The sequence below is a fragment of the Aulonocara sp. 'chitande type north' Nkhata Bay genome, linkage group LG22 (genome assembly GCF_057382095.1).
Source record: "Aulonocara sp. 'chitande type north' Nkhata Bay isolate Kocher_YH1m ecotype deep benthic linkage group LG22, A_spYH_male_GT1.1, whole genome shotgun sequence".
Taxonomy (NCBI): Eukaryota; Metazoa; Chordata; class Actinopteri; order Cichliformes; family Cichlidae; genus Aulonocara; species Aulonocara sp. 'chitande type north' Nkhata Bay.
In genome coordinates this window covers 22,497,658-22,522,722 of record NC_141364.1, presented here as the reverse complement: position 1 = coordinate 22,522,722, position 25,065 = coordinate 22,497,658, and the positions used below count along the sequence as shown (strand labels likewise).

Genomic DNA, 25,065 nt, shown 5'->3' with positions numbered 1-25,065 from the left:
TTCCTTTTTAAGAAGTTATCTCTGATCTGAGGGCGTCGGGTGCTTTCTTGCACTGCAGACAGTGTTTTCCTTTTTTTTGGCTACAAGCAGTCCACTGGAAAAACAAGCACTTGTTCCGGAGGGTTTTGTCAAGTGTTTGTTCTCCTGAAAGTGGAACATGAGTTTGAGAGTGCGCATTAAGGCTGGTTGCCGGGTAGATTTGGAGCCTTCTCTGCATGGGCTGTCCATAGAGAGAGAATCTGGTCAACACTGCACAGGTGGAAAATAGCTACAGCAAAGAGACTCGCACTAAAGACACTTTAGATGCTTCTTTTTGGGTGGCTAAAGGTCCCTCTGTCACTCTAAAGAATAAAGTAAATGCAAACATTTGCACATTTGTCGATTAAACATTTAAGGGTTAGGGAGTGATGCTGTCACTGCTTTAAAACTTCTTTCTTTTTGCTTTTCTGTTATCATCACCTTAGTCATTAATGTAAGTGATCTAGAGCTTCGTACATCTCATTTTTAGTCTTTTATTGGGTCATTACAAAAATGACCTATAGATCCCATTATCTCAGACTCCTCTGGGTGTTGGCAGAAACGAGACGCTGATAATCAAACTGTTTCTTTTTAATAAAATTAATTTCAGACTCACCAGGCTAGTAAAGGTGTCAACATAGCAATATATCTAAAACGATCTCTCCCCGCATGACGTCACGTTTAGTTTCATTTTTTCAATATATTCTACATTTATATCCTCAAAAATTGATATGGAGCAAATTAACTACTAATAACCTCTTTCAGTGGGTTCAGACGCTGTAGAAACCTTGGCTGTGTTATTTGCACTACTGATTAATCATGAAGCTGCTTTTGTTTTCAGGGTGCACTGTGTCACGACAGGCAGTGTTCGAAGCTCTGTCCTTCTAATTGGACACCTTCTCTTTATACAGACAAAAATGTCAATCCACAGCTCTCATTTAACTTTTAACGCCCCCATAATTTGGTCCTTATCTTTGAAAAGACCAAATGGTTGTTATTTTTGAATGCAAGAAATTCTGAATGTGGTAGTTTGTTCTCATAATAACAACCTAACAGAGAGAAGGCAACACTAGGAGTCGTTTGGGTTGGAAAAAAAAGAACTTACTTTATATATTTTTCACTATTTACAAGAAACAAAATTTCGGTAAGAATTTTCTCACAATATATTACAGGGAAGTTATTTTTTGGGCAGGCCCTAGCTCCACTATCAAGCCTTTATATGTATTACATATATCACTATGCCTTAAGATTCAGACTAGACACACCATTGCCATCTATACAACAAAAACACCAATAAGGAGGATTTAACATCTGGAAGCATCTTAAAGCTATTTTAACAAATCTCCCCTCCGACCCGCCAGCTGTCCTGGAATGTTAGCAGCTATTAACTAAAACACAGAAATGGCTCATCCTGCAAGCACAAAAAATACCTTTTTTTTGTTCTTTTTCTGTGCTTTCTGAGGTTTAAATAAATAAAATGTTAATGATGATGATGTTACATCTTGCACCACTTTTCATTTCCACAGTTAGCGGAGAGGCACAAATGTTTCTATTCAGGTCATTAGGCCTCATTCTGCACATCAGAACACCAGAGTCTCTATCAGTACAGTATCCCCTCAGGTTCTAGTAATAAATACTTCTTCATGGATAATGGCAGAGGCAGCTGTGCTACTCCTCTGTCACAGAAACTGCCCAGGGCAGCTCTGATGGCACATCTGGAGAGGTGAAGCAGACTGCGAGGAGCGTCAGTGCAAACAGCAAACAGGGAGTCGTAGAAGTCTTTATGGCGCTGAGGAGACAAAAAGAAACAGACGCTTTTGTTTAACTTCAATGAGAGGGCACACTCAGTCATATTCAGCTAATGTAAGCTGAATTTAAAGGGGCAATACACTAATTAACAGTTGAGAGGCATCAGATAGCTTTGAATTTGTTCATCTATAAATATTTCATCTTTTAACATTCTTTTCAGTTTTTACAATTTTTTAAATTATAAATGAGATTTCTTACACAGGATTACGTTTTTTCCTTTTTAATTTCAGTCAGTGTGTGTGTATTGTATTTAAAGAAAACAGTCTTTATTAGCTCTACCTTGTAGCAGTCATCAGGAAGAGCAGCTCTCCACTTCCTTGTGGGTTTTAAACTGCTATAGGAGTTAACCAAGATTTCTACAACTCTGGGGTAGTCATGGCAGTTCTGGAACACCTGTGCAAAACATTAAAGACTTTGTGGTTAAACATATAGTATAACGCAGATCATTTCAGCACAAACCCACATCATCATCTTCTCTACCTTGTGGAACTGTGGTGGGTAAATCCGTGCTGCATTGTAGTTGAGCAGCAGCTGAAAGCAGAGGTCTGGCATGGCCATAGGCCTGACTTCCGTCACTTTAAGGAGATACTGAATGGGAGAACAGCCGTTGATGTCCATGGCTCGAGAATCTGCCCCAGCCTCCAGCAGCATCTTTATCAGGACGTGATCGCAGTTCCAGGCAGCTTTGTGAAGAGCTGTTTTGTGGTCTGCCTCCTGAATGTTGGGATCTGCAACAGAAATCAAATCTGAAACATTGCAGTGGAAGTAAAGGGGGGGGGGGGGGTTAAAGTCAAAGTCAAGGAAACCTATCTAGAACGTCTTACCAGCTTGATAGTCCAGCAGGAGGCGACAGACTAGATGATGGTCTTGGCTGTAGGTTTGCTCCTTAGTGTCAAAAGCCCAGAAGGCTGCAGTCATCAGAGGAGTCTCCTGCAGAGAGTTCACTGCATTCACAGATGCTCCATGAGCCAAATAGAGAGCCACCAGCTCCGGAACACCGAATCTGGCTGCCGTGTGTAGAGGTGTGTCCTCTGCGTTGTTGTGGCTTGCTTTGTTGACTTTTGCACCTCCATGAGAGGGAAAAAAACATTTGGTTGTTGTTTTAGTGGTTTCTGCAGTGACTGTATTTGTGCTTCTACCTTTGCCTTCTCACCTTTGAGGATAAGTTGCTTGGCACACTCTACAGACTCCCGGGTAATGCAGTAGTGCAGCGGTGTGTGCCCGCTCAGAGACAGGCTGTTGACCTTTGCCCCGTGAGCCAAAAGCAAGGGCACACAGTCTCCATTGGACACCTCGCAGGCCACGTGCAGAGGCGTCTTCCCATTGGGCATCTGATTGACAGCTGCGCCTTTCTGAAGGAGTACCAGTGCTGTCTCCACAGCATTGTACATTACACATACATGGATACCCATGGCCCAGGACTTTTCCAGTTTGTAGCCGGGTAGCCAGTATCCTAAAAGAGAGGAAGTAACTTTCAGCAACAGTAAAGTTTTTGTACTTTTAATTCTTCATAATTACAGCAGTTTCATCTAAGTGCTTTGTAATGTTTGAGTTACACACACACAATCCAATATATTGCATTAAAGTGTGTGCAATAATCCATCCTACGTACTATGGTTCTATGGAAGTTTTGCACCACCTAGTGGTCAACTTACCAGACTGCTTACCAACAATGGAGAAGTGTGAGAAATCTCACGATCTGCATTTATACTCAGCACACACACACACACACACACTCACAAACACACACAGTTTTCCTGCACCTTGTTTGTACGAGGCGAGGACCATGCTGGGATCTTCCACCTCCAACACAACGTCAATGTCTAGTTTGCTGGTTTGTAAAATCTCAAGGACTTCCTGTGCGTTGTTGGTCTGCAAGGCCTCCAGGAACCGTTGCTTCAGCTGTTTTTCAGCCAGTTTTCTGGGACTCAAATCCTCCATGAAATCTCTGTCCAAAGGCCCTAACGCTGCCAAATCGTCTGGCTTAGACGCTAATATTGTCCATAAAGCATGGAGTATGTTGGAAAGCAACGCACAAATGTTGACGATGAAGGATTCCAGCATACCAACCATTGCAACAACTCCATCAGCCCGGCCATAGGAGTTGCATAGAGAAAGAAGACAAAAATAAAGCAGATGGAGAGGGGCAACAAGTGACAGCAGTGCGTCGTCACTGGGAGAAAATAGTCCTGGAGAGAAATTAGGATGAACATAAATAGAAAGCATAGAGGGTGGGATGGGAAAGCTAAAGCTGGCTGACTCTAGACCAGTTAGTGTGCTGGGGGGTGTCCAGTGACAGAAGGGCATTGTATTGTATCCCTTCTATCAGTGGATGTGGTAAAAAATAATCAGCTTTATGAACCTGAGAGAAAAAAAACAACTAATATTTTTATGTGCGTGTCTGACTGAATAGGACACATGCAGAAGAAGAAAAAAGAAGAAGAAACAAAAGCAAACTGTGGACAGTGGCTGCACATTTTATTCAGTGTGACAGGTAGCTGCCCTTTCAAAGTTTTCAGAATGTGACAGCAAGGCAATGACAAAAAAAGGAGGAGGAGGAGAATAAGCACAGCTTTTTTTTAAAGTGAAAGCATGGCTAGCAGTTTGTGGCAAATATCTTTTTGCTATCCCTACATACATAAAAAAGAAAAAACCTTCCAGACATGATTCATCTGTGTCTCTGCCCGCCGGGAGCACTGAGGTCCCATGTATACGATGGTTTCATCACGCCTGGCAAGATCGGTCAAGCACATAGAAAAGATTTGGAATCCCGTATTTAGCTCAGGTCTGACCTTTAAGCATCCTCAGCCCTCTGGAAAACAGCGCACCCACATTGACACAATACAAAACAAGGCTTCTTTAGGACTCTTACAGCATATTGCTTTCAGTGTTTAACTATACATACAAAAGAGTCTGCTGACTGGTTTGTCAGGGTGTGTGTGGAGGGGTATTAATAGAAGGATTCAAGTGTTACAAAACATTTCATGAGAATACATCATGAGCAGTTTATTAGAGTAGCACGGGAGCAGCACTATGGTGGTATTAGAGGAAAACCACAAGCACAATGGGACTATACTACTGACTTTTTTCTCTCGTTGCAATATCGACCTTTAAATCCTTCATTTGATAACAGCCATTTGAATTGAAATCACTTTCTGATCACGTTTGGCAAAAGTAGGTAATCATACAATTCTGGATAAATAATTATTAAATGTTAATAATCCTCTTATTTCGTTATCATAAACAATAGTACACTGCTTCATTAAATACAGAAATAAATAAATAATAACACAATCTACTATCATGTATACCCGCACTGATACCCCATCTATTCTTCTCAGCCTGTTAGCAGCACACCAGACAGGGTCATTAAGATAAAGATATCATCACAGCTGCCTGCATATCTCTCATGGTGGCTGTGGTGTCTCTACATTTAATGTAAACCTATAAAATAATTCCTGGGAATGATAAAGAAGTAACACAGGCAAAATGTCTCTCGTTGAGCTTTGAAATCTTAAAATAAATCGTTCCAACAATGATGAACCAATTTCAGAATAAAGTCCAAAATATATTCCGGCTGTAAAGTTCAATTCCACTGTAACATCAAAGTTTTAGGTGAGATCATCTTTAAGGACAGTTTCTGCACTTTAGGTGTCGCACAAAGCATCTTTATGGCAGCATTACAAAATGTTATTTTCAGGACATTCCAGAGAAATCTGCATGACAAAGCATCGGAGATAATAAAATGACACGAATGAGGACGTCGTTTAGTCTATCGTATGTGTCCTGACGCTTGCACAGAAGAGGGCAGAGTTTGGAAAAATTCTACTAAGCTGAAATTTCTAAAGGCAGCGGCAGGTATTACTTTGTTACTGAGAGAATATAAAAAGAGGTCAAAAGCAGGTTACAAGGGGGAGTCAAAGCAACATTATGCATTTAAGCAAGAAGTTTCATTTTTATCAACTTTTCTGTTTTTTGTGGTTCGGGTTAGGTAAGTTACAAATGTAATAATTACACAGTACCTGAAATCTCTATTAGAACAAGTCCAGTCAGTTTAGTATGTCTTCATCATTTATACTTTAAACGGCTTGAGTATGGTACATGTATACGGTAAGGGGCACTGTAAGCCAGTACGCAGGTCAAATTTACAGTGGTTGCACTTCCAGTGTTCTTACAAGAAATCAAAGCGCTCGTTTCTCCCAGCGAATCTTTAATTTCCAGTTCAATTCCTTTAGGGAAGTTCCAGTGTTGCCTTATTCAGTAGTGAAAGTAAGCAGCATGGGGACACCTGGTGGTGGGAGATGAACACTGCCTCATGTAATCCAACACAAAGACCTGAACTGTATGTGCTTCGTAAAAGCCATAAAGAGATTCCGCTGATCTTTAGATTTGAGCAGGATATACATAAGTCTATTGAAATGGCACATCATCTACATCCTTATTTATCACTGTACATGTCTATGTCTAAAGGTGCTATGATGGGTAAGAGAAGTCTCTGGAGATGATGTGGTAGGTTACAGAGATAAACTTTTCACAGGCGCACTCTGGATATGAATAAATAAAACCAATTTACAGCTATAAACAGCAAAACAGAATCCATAAATTCTGGCTAAAAACACAGGATGGGTGTAAAATGAAGCAAATGAAGGGCACCATTCTGTTATCCAACTGATCCTTTTGGTTTCGTTTGGTTGGTGAAAAGGTCACTCAACAACAACTGGCAGCTGGGTGTGGAGCTCCACCTTTCAGAACTACTGAACTACTGAGCGGGCGTCCCTCGGGTTTCGTTTGTGGGGCCTGCTGACGTTCTGTTCTGCGAGATGCTACTTGATGTGGTGCTACAGTAAAGCGGGAGGTAATCTGGGGGCTCGTTTCACTCCGCCGCACTTTCTTTACGTGCATCTTTCTGCTGCTGCTCCAGCTCTCTCTTCCGCAGCTTTTCGCGCTGTTTCTCCATCTTTTCTTGGTTCCTCTTGGCCTTTTCCATCATAACTTTGAGGTCTTTGATCTTCTTCTTGATCAGTGTTCGATCCTGGGAAGAAGTGACCCCAAGAGCCTGAAACAAATTAGCAAAAATTGTTTTATATTTATCTCATAAGTATAATTATTTCGCTTTATTTTTTTTTTATCCTTTATATTTCTTTTGCCAGACCAGTTATGCTCATCTCATAAAAACACTTTATTGTTAGGCCTATACCCTTGGAACTACTTTTAGCAGCAATGAAGTCATAGTTTTCTGAAAACATGTATCAGTCTCTCACATAATTGTGAAGGAATTCATTATCTACTCTTTATGGAGGTTTCATTTATAAACAGCCCTCTTAAGGTCCTGGCATAGCCTTTTAATTACGTTGTTATCTTTGAGGACTTTGACTGGGTCATTGTGATGTGATCTGTATTCGAAATCTAATTAAGATGCATTTAATAACAAAAAGGTTTCTGTTACCTTGAGCTCAGCACTATTCAGCTGAAGCAGCTGCACTCCATCTATATTTTTGGCAGTGAATTCTGGAATATGGTGTTCTAAGTTTAGGCCCATAAGCCAGTGGGCCACTTGCTGTGAAGTCCATTCGGTAATGCTGCGGTTCTGCCACTGGTACTGCTTTGAAAACTGCCCCTCGTCTAGCATCTGAACATACATGACAAGGAAAAGAAGCACATACGATAAAAAACCTATCAGCTCCATCTTTAGTGCTTAATTTGGATGAATAATGGGCTCAAACCCAGTCAACAACATCAAAAATTCCACCGATGCCTACATTCAGCACGTAGAAATACTGAAATTCTGGGGGCCATGAAGAGAAAAAAGATCGTTCCTCACCAAAGATGTGTAGCAGTGAGACACAGACAAATGGTTTACACACAGCTCAACAGACACAGAGACACGCATGCATTAAAAGAACCTCAGTCTCACCTCATCATCTATCATATCCAGACTCTGAATGTTGCAGCATAGAAAACAACAGAAAATGATTGGGTAGTTAACAGAACAGAAATGAAAAAGCTACCTCTGTGGTAGCCTGGCAAATAAAAAAAAAGTGCTTTTCTGCAGTAAAAACAAGATAAGCTTTCGTGCAATAATGTAAAGAAAAAAAAAGAAAAACTTTCTGGATGTTTTCTATAAGATTACACACTTTATGCATGGGCTGATTTGAACCAGCGAAGATAAATAAGCTTGTATTTATGGTTTGTGTTTCCATATTGAACATCCACGAAGAAGTTTCGGGAACATTTAGTACCTCATCTGAGGACAGCACCAGCGTGTGTGAGCGTCCTGACATCTTGGCTTCACTGAGCAGACCGCTGATCTCTACTGAGCTGCTGCTGCTGGCACTCAGATCATCGCACAAAGTGGGTGCCTAAGAAATCAACAACACGTTCGTAAGACTTGTGGCGAGCCAACTGGCTCTGCGGCTGAATTTAGCCGATTAGTTGGAACGCTTCTCTGTTATTGATGTTTCTGTGCAGCGTTATGTGAAGCCCAACACGATGTAGATGTTACAAATGTATTTAAGAATGATTTTTTTAACCTGAGAGAGTGGACGGGGAGTGAATGAATCAAGAAAATGGAGGTTTTTTTCTCCCAGAATGTAACTGATGTGCTTCATCGCCCTGTTTTTAAAAAAAATTATGTTTTAGGTGTTTGACAAGCTCCAAGAAGGAGTGTGTGCATATCTGTAATTTTTTTAAAGATGCTTGAATAGTATGCAAACTATAAATTTGGCTGGAATTTACGTGGACACAACACTGCCCTGCAGAGAAACTTTATTTGAGCTACTGAACGTTCCTTTTTTCGCCTGAAATACACAGGTTTATAGTTTCGGTGATATATGGCTAAGAGTGTAGAGCTATTTCTTACGCTCAATAACATACAGTAGCTTAACTCAGTCCTTTTAGTCTCAGTACCATCTGAGGTCAAAGTGAGACTAATCTCAGGCTTAGACTGTCAGCTTTCTGGGAGGACTCCTTACCTAAAAGCTCCATAAAAACATAATTAAGAAGAAGTTCTGATAAGATTTATCTTCTCATGTGCACTCTTCTTAAGCTGAGGGTGTCTTGGGAGTGAGAGAGGACTGAACTGGTGCAGGATCAAAAATAATCTCCTTTTTAATCCTATGGTAACCCCATCTGATATTACACAGGATTAGCCAGTTTTCACGTAAGTTCCTACAACTTTAATCTTATTGTATCAGGATGAGGTTTAACTGATTTTATACACATTAGAAAATGAACTCATTCACACTGTGATCAGATTTTTCTGCTAAAGTTAAATTAACACCTAAAATCAGATCATATGTTTGCTAAATCATTATGTTTTTTTTTTACTGAGTTTCATCGACTGTTACACAATTAATTGGGCAATTATAAAGCAAATTATGGATTTCTATGGCTTTGGCAAGGTAATTTCCTTTTATATAAGCCCCAAATTACATCTTGGGGTACAAAATTATTTCCATTTCAATTGTTTGAAGCATTATTATTAAACATAAAGGAATACAATACCACATAATGTGAATAGGAGAAGAAGTGTGGCCATGTGAGTGCAGTCTGTTCAACAGAAACTACACAGTACATTAAAGCTACAAAGTGAACAGTAACCTGCAGTGAAAATGCAGAACTTGTTAAAAACTGCACGGATGCCAAGAAGACTTTTTTAAGTGCATGTATAATTGTGCACCACAAAGGGCAAAGCAGACTATTATTCAGAGAGAATCACTATTTACCAAGGTACCAATGACCAAACCTCACACACCTTGGCCTTGAGGTACTCTGGACTGTTCTCTGCTGACGGCTCTGTGGAGCTGAGAGACAGAAAGAGGTGCAGGGAGTTCCGAAATCAGCCATCGTGAAGTAAACATTTTAAATCCTCGTGTTTATTAGATGGAGGGAGACAAGGAAAATGCAAACAGTAATACCTGTTTCCAGGTGAAGCTCTGGGATCTTTGTCCTTCACTTTGGTTTTCCTGTGAGGAGGTGGAGTGGAGTTGAGTAACATATGTGATGCAATTTTTTTGTTCATGTGCTTTGTTAACTATGAACCTTTAGTAATTATTCATACAAAATGACTTCCATAAAAGATCAGTTGTTAAATTGTCTCTCTTGGCTCCTGACGAAGGCGGTCGCACTTTTCTCCTCCCCCTTTCCCTTATCTTCCCTGCTTGGCTTCTCGTGTCCTTGTCTAGTCTCGTCTACTTTTCTACTCTTGCCCTGGAACACTCTCACAGTCTGTTCTCTAAAACCTAAAAGGGGAATTATGGATTTGATCAACTGGTCCCTGAATGCAACTGACACCCTCTTCTCAACGAGAAGCCTGGGCTCGGGTGAGCCTGAGTGTCCTGGAGGGACGTTCCCTGCCGGATACACGATGGACGAGTGGAATAACTGGAGGGTCCTGTGCCTGGCGCGGCTGTCGATCGAGGACATTGAAGACATCTACCTTTTCGGAACCATGATAACAGGGTTCTTGCTGATCGGAGCTGGCTTGGCCCTGGTTTATCGAAGATTAAAGAAAGCAGAATCGGCTCTTCAAAACCCCACAAGGCTGCCCGCTGTGATTGAAGCGATGGGACGACTTGTGACTTCTCGAAACAGGCTCATTGAACGCTGCACGGATAAGATCTTGAAGCTTGAGGCTGCAGTGAAAACTCAGACTAAGACCTATGAGCGAAAATTGGATAACATCATGGAGAAACTCGCGGCTCTCCAACGGGAGATTGAGAGACCAGTGTTGGACTGTTAGAGCGGCTGTAAAATTGACATGCAGTTGTTCGAACTAAAGGAATGCTACCATCATTTCATCCGGCTACCATATAGGCGCCAGCTGTGGTCTCAAGGCTGGAGCTGAACAAAACAAATTTTCACCCTGAGAACAGACTGTTTACTTAGCCTGGCAGGGCGAAGGACACTCTCTCAGCTAAACTCAGGACACACACACACACACACACACATACACTGATACACACTCATCCCCCTCCATTTCCAAACGCCTTCGATGCTTGTCCTCTCCGGGGTAGATGGCGGGTTGACTGGACCAGCACAGACATGCTGCAGGACCGGATGTGCTGTCTACACCGGCTCTCTCTTACCCTTACCCACCCCAGTTGCTTGTCTTGTGTTTCTATGGTGTATTGACAGTCATGTGCTTTTTGTGCTGGGGTGTTTTTTTTCTGTTCTCAAACTGTTCTCCCAGTAGGAGCTCAGTCTGAGTTTTTTTTCTCCTCCTCTCACCTCATGTTTTGTATTTTCGTTGTTTTTTTCCTATCAGCCTACCTCTCTGACATGTCTTCCCAATGTGATGTTTGTGTAAAGTTCAGTCAGAGGGTTCCTTTGTAAATGCGCACGTGCCATTAGCGTGCTGCCTGCTGTAACCTATAATTTCTTTCATGATTAATAAAGAATTTCTGATTCTGATTAAAACTGCAGACGATAAAAGCTGTAAATAAATACAGCATGTTTTATCTGCTCATGTGTGTTCATTGCTCAGCATGTTTGTAAATGTTTATCTGGTTCATTTAGGTACACCTGTTCAACAGCTTGTTAAGACAAATGTGTATTCAGCCAATCACGTGGCAGCAACTCAGTGTATTTAGGCATGGCAAGAAAATCTGCTGAAGCCAAACTGAGCATCAGAGTAGGCTGTGGCTGCAGGTAGTCTGGAGTTTCAGAAACTTGGATGTTCCTGGAATAGCATCTCTAGAGCTTACAGCATCAGGAGACCACACTGGGTACCACTTTTGTCAACTAAGAACAGGAAACTAATGATGATCTGCTGCAACATTTGAATGTTGGGTTCAGAATTTGGCAAAAAAGCATAGATGCATCCTGCTTTCTACCAGTTATTGAGGCTGCAGGTGGCGTAATGGTGTGTGGGAATTTTCTTTATATATTTTGGATTCCTTAGCATCAACTGAGCATCACTTAAATGCCACAGCCTACTCGAGTATTGTTGTTGACCATGTCCATCCTTTTATAACCACAGTTTACCCATCTACTGATGGCTGCTTCCAGCAGGATAAGACACCATGTCACAAAGCTCAGATCACTTCTAACTGGTTTCTTGAACATAACATTTTAGCACCTTACCAAAAGGGCATCCAGCCCAGTACGAGTAAGCTGTACCTAATAAGGTGCCCAGTGAGTGTACACAGCACTGCTCTTTTATACGTGATCCTTGTGTTTGATTAACAACTTCATTTATCAACTTCATTTGACGACATTTCTCTGGACAACGTACGATGCATCAATTCACTCAAAAAGTTAACATGTCATTGCATCATCTGCTGTCTTACCCAGGGTCCAGAGCTGGTCTCTGCTCCTCCAAACTCTGAGAGGGGCTCGGAGACTGAGAACCTGTGATAAGAAACGCCCCATACTGACATTACTCCTACATCAAATGATGAGCTTAAAAGAGTTCTGCATGGATCCAGGAGTGCTAACCGTGGAGTGTTTTTCTGGGGGAGCCCTCTGGACTGGCCTGGACCCTAAGTGCTGGAACTCCTCCATCGCAAGAGGCCACACTACGAAACGGACCAGAGTGGCTGTGGGATTGACTTCCACGACCTTCAGAGATCTAACAGCAGAGAGAAGAAGAAACATCAAGTTAATTTAAGAGACCATAAAAATGTGAAAAATGTAACTAAGGAGAGAGCGAAAGAAAAGACAAGCAAAACCTCCAAAGAACTCCCACAGAACGAAGAGGAAATTAAGTGCAATCAAAGAATAAGAGATCTGAGCAGCCAGAGCTGCGCACTAATCTGACAGAAGTCACTTGACATACTTTCACCATTTCTAATTCCTTGCCCTCTTTTCCCCAGGAAGCGCCACAGTGCCTTAGCTTCTGTGTTCCTGCCAATTCTGATCCAGTTCTCGAGTTGTTTATCTAATCTGAACTTGCTGAGTTAAGTGACAGCATTAGCCAAACCCGAGCCTTTCATCCAGAAAAAAAAGACTGTAGCTGTTATTATCACACTGGGAGAGACAATAAGCTGTGACAGAACCACACACTCAATTAAAGTGGCAGAGCAACAAGCGGCAATTAATCCATTAGAAGGAATAAAGTGGAATGGACAGGGGTTAAAGGCCCACAAACACGCACATACCAAACACCCTGTGGTGAAATCTGAGACATATTAAATGTAAGAGTACGCTAATGAGAATAATGGAGCTCGTTTGATTAAAAGTCACATCTGTCTGCATCACGTCTGTTTCATGTTTCAACAGTTGTTAAATAAGAAATCGTGTAACTGTGTTAAGGTTTCACTGAGTAAAGGAAACATGTTAATACAAACCTCGTCTGTGGAGCAGATGCTGTCTCTGGGAACTCCTCCGTAGCCCTTTATTTTGCTGGGTGAGTGGGGAGAGCCCTCCTTCGTGTCTAGAGTCACACCCACACACACAAGAAATGGTGAGCAAAAACAGCTTTTGGTATACCTGAGCACATCCCTTCATGATGACATCTGTCCATCCGTGACGTTTGTTTTTTAAATTTTACTTTTTTTAAACTTCTTAATTTTCCCTGACCCCGTGTCGACACCCACATTAAACACACCTATTAAAAAAAACCATCAACTCAGTTAAAACGTCCAAACTTCCCCCATGAGCGACACTTCTAATTAGGCAGACAATTATCATCGTTCTCCTCATTCCCTGAGTGCGCATGGAGATGCTGTCAGATGAAACAAAGACTGAATCACTTAAATTTCAAAAAGATAATTTCAGCAGACCCTGTATTCTCCTCCCACGTGTGCTCTCTCCTTTATATCCCGTTCAAGCCGTATCCCTTGGCCCCTCTTGTTTTAATATACAGTGGGGCAAAAAAGTATTTAGTCAGCCACCGATTGTGCAAGTTCCCCCACTTAAAATGATGACAGAGGTCAGTAATTTGCACCAGAGGTACACTTCAACTGTGAGAGACAGAATGTGAAAAAAAAATCCATGAATCCACATGGTAGGATTTGTAAAGAATTTATTCGTAAATTAGGGTGGAAAATAAGTATTTGGTCAATAACAAAAATACAACTCAATACTTTGTAACATAACCTTTGTTGGCAATAACAGAGGTCAAACGTTTACTATAGGTCTTTACCAGGTTTGCACACACAGTAGCTGGTATTTTGGCCCATTCCTCCATGCAGATCTTCTCGAGAGCAGTGATGTTTTGGGGCTGTCGCCGAGCAACACGGACTTTCAACTCCCGCCACAGATTTTCTATGGGGTTGAGGTCTGGAGACTGGCTAGGCCACTCCAGGACTTTCAAATGCTTCTTACGGAGCCACTCCTTTGTTGCCCGGGCGGTGTGTTTTGGATCATTGTCACGTTGGAAGACCCAGCCTCGTTTCATCTTCAAAGTTCTCACTGATGGAAGGAGGTTTTGGCTCAAAATCTCACGATACATGGCCCCATTCATTCTGTCCTTAACACGGATCAGTCGTCCTGTCCCCTTGGCAGAAAAACAGCCCCATAGCATGATGTTTCCACCCCCATGCTTCACAGTAGGTATGGTGTTCTTGGGATGCAACTCAGTATTCTTCTTCCTCCAAACACGACGAGTTGAGTTTATACCAAAAAGTTCTACTTTGGTTTCATCTGACCACATGACATTCTCCCAATCCTCTGCTGTATCATCCATGTGCTCTCTGGCAAACTTCAGACGGGCCTGGACATGCACTGGCTTCAGCAGCGGAACACGTTTGGCACTGCGGGATTTGATTCCCTGCCGTTGTAGTGTGTTACTGATGGTGACCTTTGTTACTTTGGTCCCAGCTCTCTGCAGGTCATTCACCAGGTCCCCCCGTGTGGTTCTGGGATCTTTGCTCACCGTTCTCATGATCATTTTGACCCCACGGGATGAGATCTTGCGTGGAGCCCCAGATCGAGGGAGATTATCAGTGGTCTTGTATGTCTTCCATTTTCTGATGATTGCTCCCACAGTTGATTTTTTCACACCAAGCTGCTTGCCTATTGTAGATTCACTCTTCCCAGTCTGGTGCAGGTCTACAATACTTTTCCTGGTGTCCTTCGAAAGCTCTTTGGTCTTGGCCATGGCGGAGTTTGGAGTCTGACTGTTTGAGGCTGTGGACAGGTGTCTTTTATACAGATGATGAGTTCAAACAGGTGCCATTCATACAGGTAACGAGTGGGGGACAGAAAAGCTTCTTACAGAAGACGTTACAGGTCTGTGAGAGCCAGAGATTTTCCTTGTTTGAGGTGACCAAGTACTTATTTTCCACCCTGATTTACGAATAAATTCTTTACAAATCCTACCATGTGAATTCATGGATTTTTTTTCACATTCTGTCTCTCACAGTTGAAGTGTACCTCTGGTGCAAATTACTGACCTCTGTCATCATTTTAAGTGGGGGAACTTGCACAATCGGTGGCTGACTAAATACTTTTTTGCCCCACTGTAGCATACGTGGGCTGCATCATTCATCTCACTGCTGATGCAATCACTCTGCTATCCGCTGAACTGCACCAGATATGGTGCTTCTTCTACTGTTCTGACGGTTACAGCCACTGAAATGAAGCCAGCGGAGCTTAAAAAGACTTGAGGAGAACAAAGCCTGACAGAAACCCTGACAGATGGGCTCAGGACTGATTAGTTGTTTGTTTTTATTTGCAGTAGTTCAGAGTGAAACTGGAGTCAGAGGTTCAAGTGTGAGGATTTTTAAAATGAAATGGATATTTCTATATTATCTACAATGGAGTGTGTGAGTTAACAGTAAAAAACTGGATAATGCAATGTTTTTTAATGTACTTTAAAAGCAAAATCATCATTAAACTGCAAGATTCATTAAACAAGCTAACTTAGCACAAAAGCTAAGAGAGCGACGGCTAGCCAGAGCTAGCGAAATGTGCTAACCAGCATTTTAAGATCTTTGTTCAATCAATGAAGTGTAAATAAAGAAGGCAAATAATCACCATGATTGCTTTTCTTTTTTAATTTATCAGTTTTTTACTGATTCATACAAAACAAACCAATATATGACATATTCATTAGTGAGCTTTAGAGGGACTGGTAGCAGCTCTGGTTTTACTCCCACTACTCCCACACCTGCTAAGCAGTATTAATTTCACTGACCAGTGATTTTCATCATAGTTTTTGACAATAACTAAATAAAATTAATGCACAGGGACAAAAACAAGATGGAAATAGTCTGGAGAGACAAGATCCAATCAGAATTTATTAAGTTGTGTTTTTGGTTTTTATGCTACAACTAGGACCCATGCTCCCTGTTTCACATGAAAATGGGACAAATTTTTAACACTTGTGAGGAAGAGAAGAGCAGACAGACGGACACATTTTGCAATTAATGTAAAGGAAACGGAAATGCTAAACTGTGTTGAGAATCTCTCATCATAATCTCGTGATATTTAAAAGACTAAAACGAAAAGAATTTAGATGCGTAAATTATGATTAAAACTAAATAAAGTTTTAATCAAAAGATAAATTAAAACCACTGCTAAGCTAAGTTAGCTAGCTGCTTGGTTCACCTTTAAATTCCAATAAAATTCTTACAGATGTGAATGACATTGAGCTTCTTGGTAAGAAAAACAAACAAACAAAAAGCAGAACAACAACATATAGAGATATTATACTTTTTCCATAATGGGCAGTTCCCACATAAACAGACCTCTGGCTTGTGTTGCAGCTCGGCTCGGGCTGTGCTGTTGAGCGCTGAGCCTCTCAGAACTGCTGCTGTTGTTGTTGTTGACCTGGATACCGTTCTGCTTCATCAGCTGCATTAGCTCCGACTCTAAGGTTGCAATCTGTAGAGAGGGGCCAACCGGTTGATGTTAATCACCTGTAGGCATATACCTGTCAAACAGCTGCTTTAAAGCGCTGGAACAATTGGTGACATGCTGAGATGATCAGAAAACACATTTATACTTGATCTGAAAAAAGTGGACCTGTAATTCTTTTTCTTATTTTCATATATTTACTGTTACAATTAAATTAAACATGACAAAAGTTTAAAATGAAGAGGTCAGCATCTGTGCATGTAATCCCTATGAGCTACAAGCTCAGGTTTCAAATTACTCCAAACTCTCAGTTTCAGGCAGGTTTTACTAGACTCGGTTCTGTATGATGTCACTGAGGGTGGACATCCTTAATATGGTCAGCTCTGGCACCTCAGAAGATGTTGGAGCTCAGAGGGAGCTAATTCCTGAGTTAATCACGTTCCACAGTAATACCACAGTGGCGACAAAAAGCAAGGAAAAAGGAGATTTCCTCCTTAGAAAGCTAGCTAGGAATAAGCCACTGCAGCCCACAACAGTGTACAAAAGAAAGGTTTTACAGTTTTACCAGTGTTTATGTGGACTGTCACCATCTTCAATTGTATAGTCGGCGTTGGAAATCCAAATCGAGTGGGTTTTCCCGTAAACAATCCTGAGTCATGAATTGGGAAGGGAATGCAGTGACAGCTCTGGCTGTAAACACAGAAGCCTCCCCACCTCTCTGCTGCTCAAACCTTTTGTTTACAAGGGACAGCCAATCAGAAGAAAGTTGGCTTAGGTAGTGGACCTAAAATAGCTTGTTTCATATCCTTGATGAATGAGGGGCTGAACAAAGGAGCACAGACCTAGAAATCAGTTTCAGGGGTTGGCCAAGTGTGTACAAATATCTGAACATATAGTACAATTGTTCCAGTATGTCAGTGTAGTTAAACAGAGACTCTGTGTGTTGTTGTATGGAGGGAGTATCAGAGTATAAAGAGTCTACTGTTTTCCAAAACTCTTACCTGTGCCACCCTCGACTATTTACCCTTTGAAATCCAGTAAAGGAATGAGTGTCGAATGCAAAAAATAAAGGCTTGATTGACAATTCAGCTGTGAAGAAAGGCCTAAAGGTTGATGATTAAACCTCACACCAGCACGATTATCTTTGTGTCGCACTTCCTTTTTATTGAAAAGAGTGAAACGGCAAACAAGAGGCGGCAGAGGCAGTACGACATGTGAGAAAGTGTGACCACTGGGCCTGAGCACATTACAAGAAACACCAAGTGGCAGAAAAAGCACAGGGGGGTGCTCCTAAAGATCTTTATGTCCATGCTGATTATTGGCTTTGAATGTAATTTCACACAAAGCCAGACTGTGTCACTCATTAGCATATTTTCAATGTTATTAAGGGCAAATAGCTTAATTTTACAAGCCCACTCTGAACAGCTACAAGGCAGGAAGCTATTCAGTTATGGCAAAAATGAAAAGTGGATAGAAAAAAAAAAGAAGATAGCTTACCCTGACTTGCAGTCCCTGGATCTCAGCCAGGTGAGCTTTCTCAGCCTCCTCCAGCCGCCTCCTCTCTGCATCCTCCTTCTGGATGAACTCCACCTCTCTGGAGGAACAGGAGGCGGGGGAGAGGAGATGTGTGTTAACACAGGAAACAAGATACAGCTATAATATGTGCATGTGCACATTTCATCATGTGTGATAGTGCCTTGCCTCTCGCTCAGCTGTGGTAATAAGGGAGTTGAGGCTGTTTGAGGATGCCAGAATGACTCATTTTACCCCGATCACGCTGTTCCCGGTTAACACACACATCTTTTTTTTCCCTTTTACCTCTACTTTACCCCCCTCTATTTGCTTTCCTGTCTCATTTCTTCATCACATCTTAAGTCCTCCCACTGAGGATGTGAGGGAGAGACACAAGGAAGGATACACCTGTGTTTTTTCACTTTAAGCCCCTCCAGATGGATGCTCTCTCCTTAAAGGTGCATTTAAGGGGATCTGAAGACCTCCGTGATGGGAGACAGAAACAATTTCCAGGTCAAAGGAGGAAAGAGCACGCGAGGACGTTTGCATAATGAAAGGCACACAGTCTCTCTCCTCTGCAGCCCAGGCCGAAGGTACAGATCAGCATGGAGAGTTTGTTTCACCGCTTTGCTTCCATTTGGCCTGCAGGGGCACAGCCAATTATATCCAGTCACACTGAAGCTGAGCAGGAGAGGTTCTGAAATCAGTGCACAGAAAAGGAGGGAGTGCTGCACTGCATTAAAATGGAAACACAGTTCTTACTGTTGAACTGGGATAAGGCTTAAAAGAAACATAGTTGGTCCAGCTCACAGATGGAAATGAGGTAGATATTGTTTTTCAGGTTCACTGAGAGAAGTGAGGGTAGCTGTAAAAGGAAAAACAAAGGAATTCATCCAAGTTTTTTTTTAATTAAAACATATGTTTGTAGGATTAATGCTAAAGTACTCATTTGAAAGAGTTGAAGTGTTATAATAAATGTGAGGTTTCCTTCTTAGCTGTTGCTTCTCTCGGCAAGCTGAGAAGAGTACATTTAATGAAAGCACCTAGGCAGAGGTTTCTGACTCAGTTATGCTACAGTAACATATGGAAACAGACTGATTTTGTATGAAGTATGGCTAACTAGACAAAATTTATCGCACATAAGTCTTTTTTTTGCCCTGATTTCAGTCCCTCAAGAAGTAATCAATGTTTTTTTCTTACATAATATGCAATATTCATAGAATTTGAAACTATGAAACTTTGTTAGGACATTCTTGTCTCCTTCCCATTTTTAATCACTCGGATGTTCAGTTTTTAGTTTTCCCAATGCACTAGCTTCCATAAATCATTTCTGATTAACTGCTAGCACACATTAGCACATTAAAATCTGAAACTGAGTGAAAATAGTGAACCGAACCTGGGATTGCCAGTATGTGACATCATAAATACCTGCAAGATCATATATAATCATATAATATCATATATAATTTATATAATCATATAAAAGACTATAAATAGCCTCACTGAAGTTACCTCATAGATGTGACTATAAATTACAATGATTTTTTTTTAAATTGTGTACATTCAGCATTCTTTCAGTTGGACTAATGTTGTAAGCTCAGATAAATGACCCTAATTAGAAAGTGCATGATTAGTTATAGTAACCTAAGTTGCTGCCGGTGTCCAGCAGACTTACATTTTCAAACTGTATTAGCAGTTGAACCCAAAACACTGTCATTGGTCCAATGCTTAATGTAACTGAGATTTCATGACCGAGAAAAATAAACACAGTGAGAGGTCCAATGTGATCAGTTTAACCAGAGTTCACTCACTTCTGCTGGAAGTCTTTGATGAGCTTCTTGGCTTTGTTGTACTTCTTCTCCAGAGCCTGGTACTGGGCCTGGGCCTCCTTCAGGTGTTCATTGACGGTGTGGCAGAGCGTCTGCGCCTCGATCCAGTAGCTCTCCAGCTTCAACATCCTTTCCTTGTTCTCCTCGATGCTGGCCTTCAGCTGGCTCTTCTCCTTCTCCCAGCGCTGCTTTTCCCGCTCCACTGATGCCAGCTGCAGGACAAAATCAGCATTGTCCAATAATGTCCAACACTATATATACAACATATTACACATATACACATGCCAAAAAACAGGCACTTTTAACAGGATATGTAACCAATATTAAGTAAGAAGTTATAGACTGTTTTTTAATTGTTAAAACACGAGCTTGTTGGACGTTTTGAAGGTCTCAAAGTAAGACAAAATCAAACCTACAGTTATAAAATCAGCAAGCAAAAGCTAATAAAACTGCCTTTTTGGAGCAAAGACTTATTAAGAGTACAAATTGCATCACAAGGAACATCGTTACTGTCATGGAAAAAGCTTTATAGGCACCACTTTGATCAAACTGCATATGAATAATACACCGTTATTTATATGCATGCAGGCACAAATGCATTCACAGAGACCCTGACAACACTGAGTGCGTCATGCAAAGAGACAACACTACCTTCAATAGTTGTATAAAGTGTATTTAAAGTATTTTAGCTGTGGATTGTTTCTGTAAAACATCTCTCGCTTATAACACCAAAGTTTATCTCCCAAACATTTCCACCAAGCTTGAACCGCTGCTCACCGGCTATCCTGACCCAAGTCTCACATTGATTTAAAAATCATGTAAACACTGACAAAACACACCCACAACCAGTCGCCTGATTGCCCAGAGACGGTTTTAATCCCTTACCTTGTTTTTCAGTTTCTGGATCTCGGCCTCGGTCACCGTGTGTTTGATTTGGAGCTGTTGGTAGCAGAGGAGGAGAAAAAAAGAAAACAGGAGAGAAAAGAGAGGGCGGTCAAGAATCAAATGGATGGCTGAGCAGGCTCTCTGTGCCGTCGATACAGCGTGATGGACAGAGGCAGCCGACTCTGTCCTCCCCCTGACAGCGTCCCAGCTCCAGCACTGACATGCACTCTCAGAGGAGAGGCAAGGAAAGCTGAGGGATGCATGAATTGCTAAGTAGTTTAAAGAAGCCATAAAGGGAAAAAAAAGTCATACATTTTCTAACATGGAATAACGTTTTGCATTTTTAATGCAATGTTAAAACTAAAACTAAACTAAAAAAAAAAAATCTAAGAAACTTAGGTGTTAGTTAGATGTACAAGTGTATATGGGTGGTCCATTAGAGGCAGACAGGAAGTTAGATAATGACTGAGCAGACATAAACAGGAGAAGAGGAGATGCAGAGAGAGAGAGCAGGATATGGAAACAAGTGAAAGCTCTGAGAGAAAAGTAGAGGCGTGACACACAGAGCACTGGCCGAACTTTTTTAAAGTACTAATACTGATACTCATACTTTTTTCTAATTACTCCTCCTGAAAAATTCTTCTTTCATTATGTTTGAAAGCAAATATCAAATTCTTATATGTATATACTGAAAAAGTGTTTCTTTGTTGCAATCATTCACTATCTCTGTGTGAGCTGATGTACCTCCAGTGGCAGAAATTAGTTACAATACCAACAGTTCTGCTTCTGTTTAAAAATTCACTTTAAAGTTTACCAAAAGTTACTGTGAAGTTTCAGTAGCGCAAGTTAAGAAGTTTTCACACAACTTCAAATAATTTTGGTAGAATCACATCAGGATATTTTTTACACTTCTCCTTTCTCACATGTCACACACGGCAGGAAGTAGGTGGCAGTGCTAGAAATACTCTGTGAGGCTGAGAAGAGGGAGCTGCCTGGATAGGAGGCAGTGCATGATGCACACTCACTAGTAGTGAATGCAAGAGGATATGAGCTGTTCTGTTCACACGTCAGTGCAATCCAACATCACACAGCTTATTTATTAGGAGACTGACAGGTGTTCGACGTGTGTTCTTAAACACACGGCTACTGTGTAACTCCAAGAAAACTTCAGGGCTCTGGTGCATGTGCAAAAATAGCAAGAGGTAGTTGTGTAGCTTTCGAGGTTCCAATCTTTTGGTGCAAAAGTTAATCTGCTTCTGCATAACATCTTCTAACAACTTCTAGAAATCCTTGGACCTAGTGAGTCTGAATAAAGCTCAGTGATGCAGCAAGTCTAAGAGGGAACAAAGGAAAAGAAATGACTGACTAAAGTGGGTACATGTTGGGATAATGACTGTGTTAGACCTGCAGAGCGTTACATTTTTGCAGAGCTTTCATTTTCTAATATAAAGAGTCATCCTCCCCTTTTTTTAAAGAGGTTTGACTAAAACTGGGGGAGAATATTTGGCTGTGTCTACAAATCAGTGGACATCTGATAGATAATTTACTTATCGCTCACTCACACTGGAGTAAAAATAGGACAGCAACTTCCTTGAGACCAAAAAAAAATGTGGTGGTGTCTCAGTGATAGCGCAGATTTCCTTTTTCATTTAGGAGTAGTTTGCAGAGGGTGAGCGCGCGACACCGTCAACCTCTGTGGATCACAAAGCGAATACACTGCACTCGGACTCTGACTGACTGCAGTCAGATGAGAAAAATTGGTGACGGTTTAAAATTAATTGCTGCATAAATTATAAATACAGATTTACAATGTGGGTCAATCTATGTAGACAGTGACAATTTATCTCAATTAATCATCATATTATCAGTGAAAGATTGCAACAATTGCAAACTTTAACCATTCGACTCAATTCAATCAGAAACTGACTGTTTCTTATCAACATTTTTTGTCATCATTAAAGTCACAGCTGACTGCAGATGGTTGCAGACCTGGGACCGTTTTAAAGCAACGCCATCACAAGTTTGGTCGTGCCAATTTTTTTCATAGCACAATTAATCATTGCTGTTTCAAACAGCATCTTGTATCATCACATTTTCTCTCTGTCATTTACAAAAGCCTGACAGCCCCATAGTCAACTGCTTCCTAAAAGACTCCAAAAACAGAGGCGTTTAAGAATGAAAGGGAAAAGCTGAACTATGGGAGAGAGGTCAAGAAGCAGAGAAAATGACAAAATGGAGTAAAAGCACACACCCTGAGCCCAGGGAGTACATTATATTTTCACTCGATATCCACTGCAGTGCCTGCAGTGCAGCTGGAGCCATTTGTTAAATGTGTCATACAGCAATTGTGGAAGGCCGGTGGTGCCACAGCGCTGATGGTAACGGTGTTGGAGCGCGAGATCGATATTACCAGCTTTTTAGCAGCATTAAAGCATAAATGAGTTAACTGTCAGTAAATTTATGTTCTGTTTCATTGCTGTAATCTTCAAAGTGAGTTCACTGTTAGCGAAGGTAGCAGAGGTTCAACAAAGAGAGCTTCTATTCTGAGGAACCCAGTGTGTGAAGCGCTGCCAAGATCTGGTTCAAAACCAGCTTTATGGTGTTCACTCTCATTCTTATTCTGGGAGTTTCGACTAAAAACACGGGCAATTAGGTGTAATGAGGACTTACATCACTTTGTGTTCACACCTCTAATCATTCAGATTAGCAATTAGGGAGGGTAAGCGGATCGCAGATCTTAACAAAAGCATCGTTTTGCCAAGTTAAGCAGAGGCTCTATTGTGTTTGTCTCTTCTGTTGTTAAATTTAATTACCTTTTTTCAGTAGCTAAGCAATTCTGGTGGCTTTGCGGGTGTATTTGCAATGTACGCTTCAAACCACTGACAGAGAAAAATGCTGTAGGCTCCCATCAGTTATGTAATCAAGACTCAGCGGCGTTTCAGGTTACCTCTCTGAACTTCTGGTAGAGTTTAGTGGCGTCCAGCTCCGACGGAGACAAGATATCCTCCGTCTCCGGTAAGTCAAACACTTCGATGCTCTTCTCTCCTCCCGCCACTGTTGTTCCTGCCTCCTCCTCGTCTGTGGCGTATTCTCCCGTCTGCTTTAGGAGGAAATGTAAAATCACACGTGGAGACAATTATCTGCATGAATATTTAAAACAGAGCACAAAATATAAATCCAAGTAGCACACACACAATTTTTTAATCTTTACTGTAAAGCACAGATGGTTAATATTATCACATTTATGAAGAATAAATAGAAGCAACCAAGGTTGGTTTTCAGTCTGTCTGTCATTCATTTTTAAATGACAGAGGTTTTATATTAGTAAAGGGTCCCCGAGGTCTTGTAAAAGTGACATTTATTTGCATGCTGTCATCACAAGTCTGCAGGCACAGCAGGAAAGAGCCAGCAGAACTTCTACAAACTTTAGTCAAGGTTGATATCTATACAAACTCGCACAAAACCAGTGAAATGTGTGACAGATGTCACTTTAAGTACAGTGCGAACGCAGCAGCGGTATCTGAGGTGAAATGACTAACTGAACAGGCAATTAGCCACTCCTACAGTGAAGCCAATACAGCTATTAGCATTCACCCTCCAGTGAGAAGTTAACAGGCTGCAGAATAGCCTAAACGGACAAAACAGATAACCTGTCAGGCTCCAACTGTGACATTTAATTATCCAAGGCTGTAATCATGTTGGAGGGGATACATCCCCCCTTGGATTCAACTATGATCAAACTGCCCCTGCCAGTAATTTCTGCAGAAAGCAGTTGCTTTTATTTACTTTTCATTACAAGTAGAAGACACAAGACACCCAAACCTAGATTTGGTCTCGCCAGCAATGCTCTGGTGGTTACAGCCTTGTATTTGTCACCTTTTACATCCTTTCCATCTTCTTTCGTCTGACTACCCGAAACTCTTAAGCATGTTGTTGAAGCCGTCCTCGCTTCACCTGCTACTTTACATAAGTAATGCTATTTTAATGGTGCCGGTTACATAAGATTTAGGTAACCATGCCTAAACTTTGTGTGAAATAAATCAGTTTGACAGCCTGGTGAGCTGAAATTATAATTTCTTTAAAAGTAAGCCATCAGATAAGTTATGCTGACAAAATCTGTCCCTGTTTGGGGTTTGTTTGTTTTTTTAAATTACTCACCATCTTGCCTCAAGTGCAACAAGGTCACATGTCAAAACTAGTGAGGTATGAGCATCCAGCGGGGCTAACGCTACGACTGAGAAGGCCGGGGTTTCTCAGAAATGAAGAGACT

General features: G+C 41.3%; 2 protein-coding genes across 9 annotated transcripts in view; both read right to left on the bottom strand.

Moving 5' to 3' along the window:
• Nucleotides 1-550: 550 nt before the first annotated feature.
• Nucleotides 551-4,148, bottom strand: asb4 (ankyrin repeat and SOCS box containing 4). Its single transcript, XM_086280427.1, has 6 exons — nucleotides 3,591-4,148; nucleotides 2,981-3,280; nucleotides 2,652-2,894; nucleotides 2,308-2,555; nucleotides 2,107-2,220; nucleotides 551-1,807 (listed from the first exon to the last, which is right to left on the bottom strand). Exons 1-6 carry the CDS (start codon nucleotides 4,132-4,134, stop codon nucleotides 1,619-1,621), a joined length of 1,638 nt encoding a protein of 545 aa, XP_086136553.1. The 5' UTR covers nucleotides 4,135-4,148; the 3' UTR covers nucleotides 551-1,618.
• Nucleotides 4,149-4,316: 168 nt separating this feature from the next.
• Nucleotides 4,317-25,065, bottom strand: part of ppp1r9a (protein phosphatase 1, regulatory subunit 9A) — a 53,682-nt gene continuing 32,933 nt past the window's right edge. For 5 of the 8 annotated variants that reach the window (XM_086280419.1, XM_086280421.1, XM_086280418.1 and 2 more), the window contains 14 exons: nucleotides 23,743-23,895; nucleotides 20,796-20,849; nucleotides 19,893-20,122; nucleotides 18,067-18,163; nucleotides 16,461-16,596; nucleotides 13,116-13,201; nucleotides 12,265-12,397; nucleotides 12,117-12,177; nucleotides 9,744-9,791; nucleotides 9,581-9,629; nucleotides 8,067-8,186; nucleotides 7,742-7,765; nucleotides 7,274-7,456; nucleotides 4,319-6,883 (listed from right to left, as the gene is read on the bottom strand). In XM_086280419.1, coding sequence (XP_086136545.1) covers nucleotides 6,701-6,883; nucleotides 7,274-7,456; nucleotides 7,742-7,765; nucleotides 8,067-8,186; nucleotides 9,581-9,629; nucleotides 9,744-9,791; nucleotides 12,117-12,177; nucleotides 12,265-12,397; nucleotides 13,116-13,201; nucleotides 16,461-16,596; nucleotides 18,067-18,163; nucleotides 19,893-20,122; nucleotides 20,796-20,849; nucleotides 23,743-23,895 — 1,557 coding nt within the window. In that variant the 3' untranslated portion in view covers nucleotides 4,319-6,700. Of the gene's footprint in view, nucleotides 6,884-7,273; nucleotides 7,457-7,741; nucleotides 7,766-8,066; nucleotides 8,187-9,580; nucleotides 9,630-9,743; nucleotides 9,792-12,116; nucleotides 12,178-12,264; nucleotides 12,398-13,115; nucleotides 13,202-16,460; nucleotides 16,597-18,066; nucleotides 18,164-19,892; nucleotides 20,123-20,795; nucleotides 20,850-23,742; nucleotides 23,896-25,065 lie in introns of all 8 variants that reach the window. The other 3 variants (XM_086280422.1, XM_086280424.1, XM_086280423.1) reach the window with 3 other exon arrangements.

Coding starts and splice junctions, on each gene's coding strand:
- asb4 (XM_086280427.1), bottom strand. CDS start 4,134: ATGCCCTTCTGTCACTGGACACCCCCCAGCACACTAACTGGTCTAGAG. Junction 2,221..2,307: donor ACCCACCACAGTTCCACAAG/GTAGAGAAGATG, acceptor TGTTTTGCACAG/GTGTTCCAGAACTGCCATGA. Junction 1,808..2,106: donor TTCCTGATGACTGCTACAAG/GTAGAGCTAATA, acceptor TTGTCTCCTCAG/CGCCATAAAGACTTCTACGA.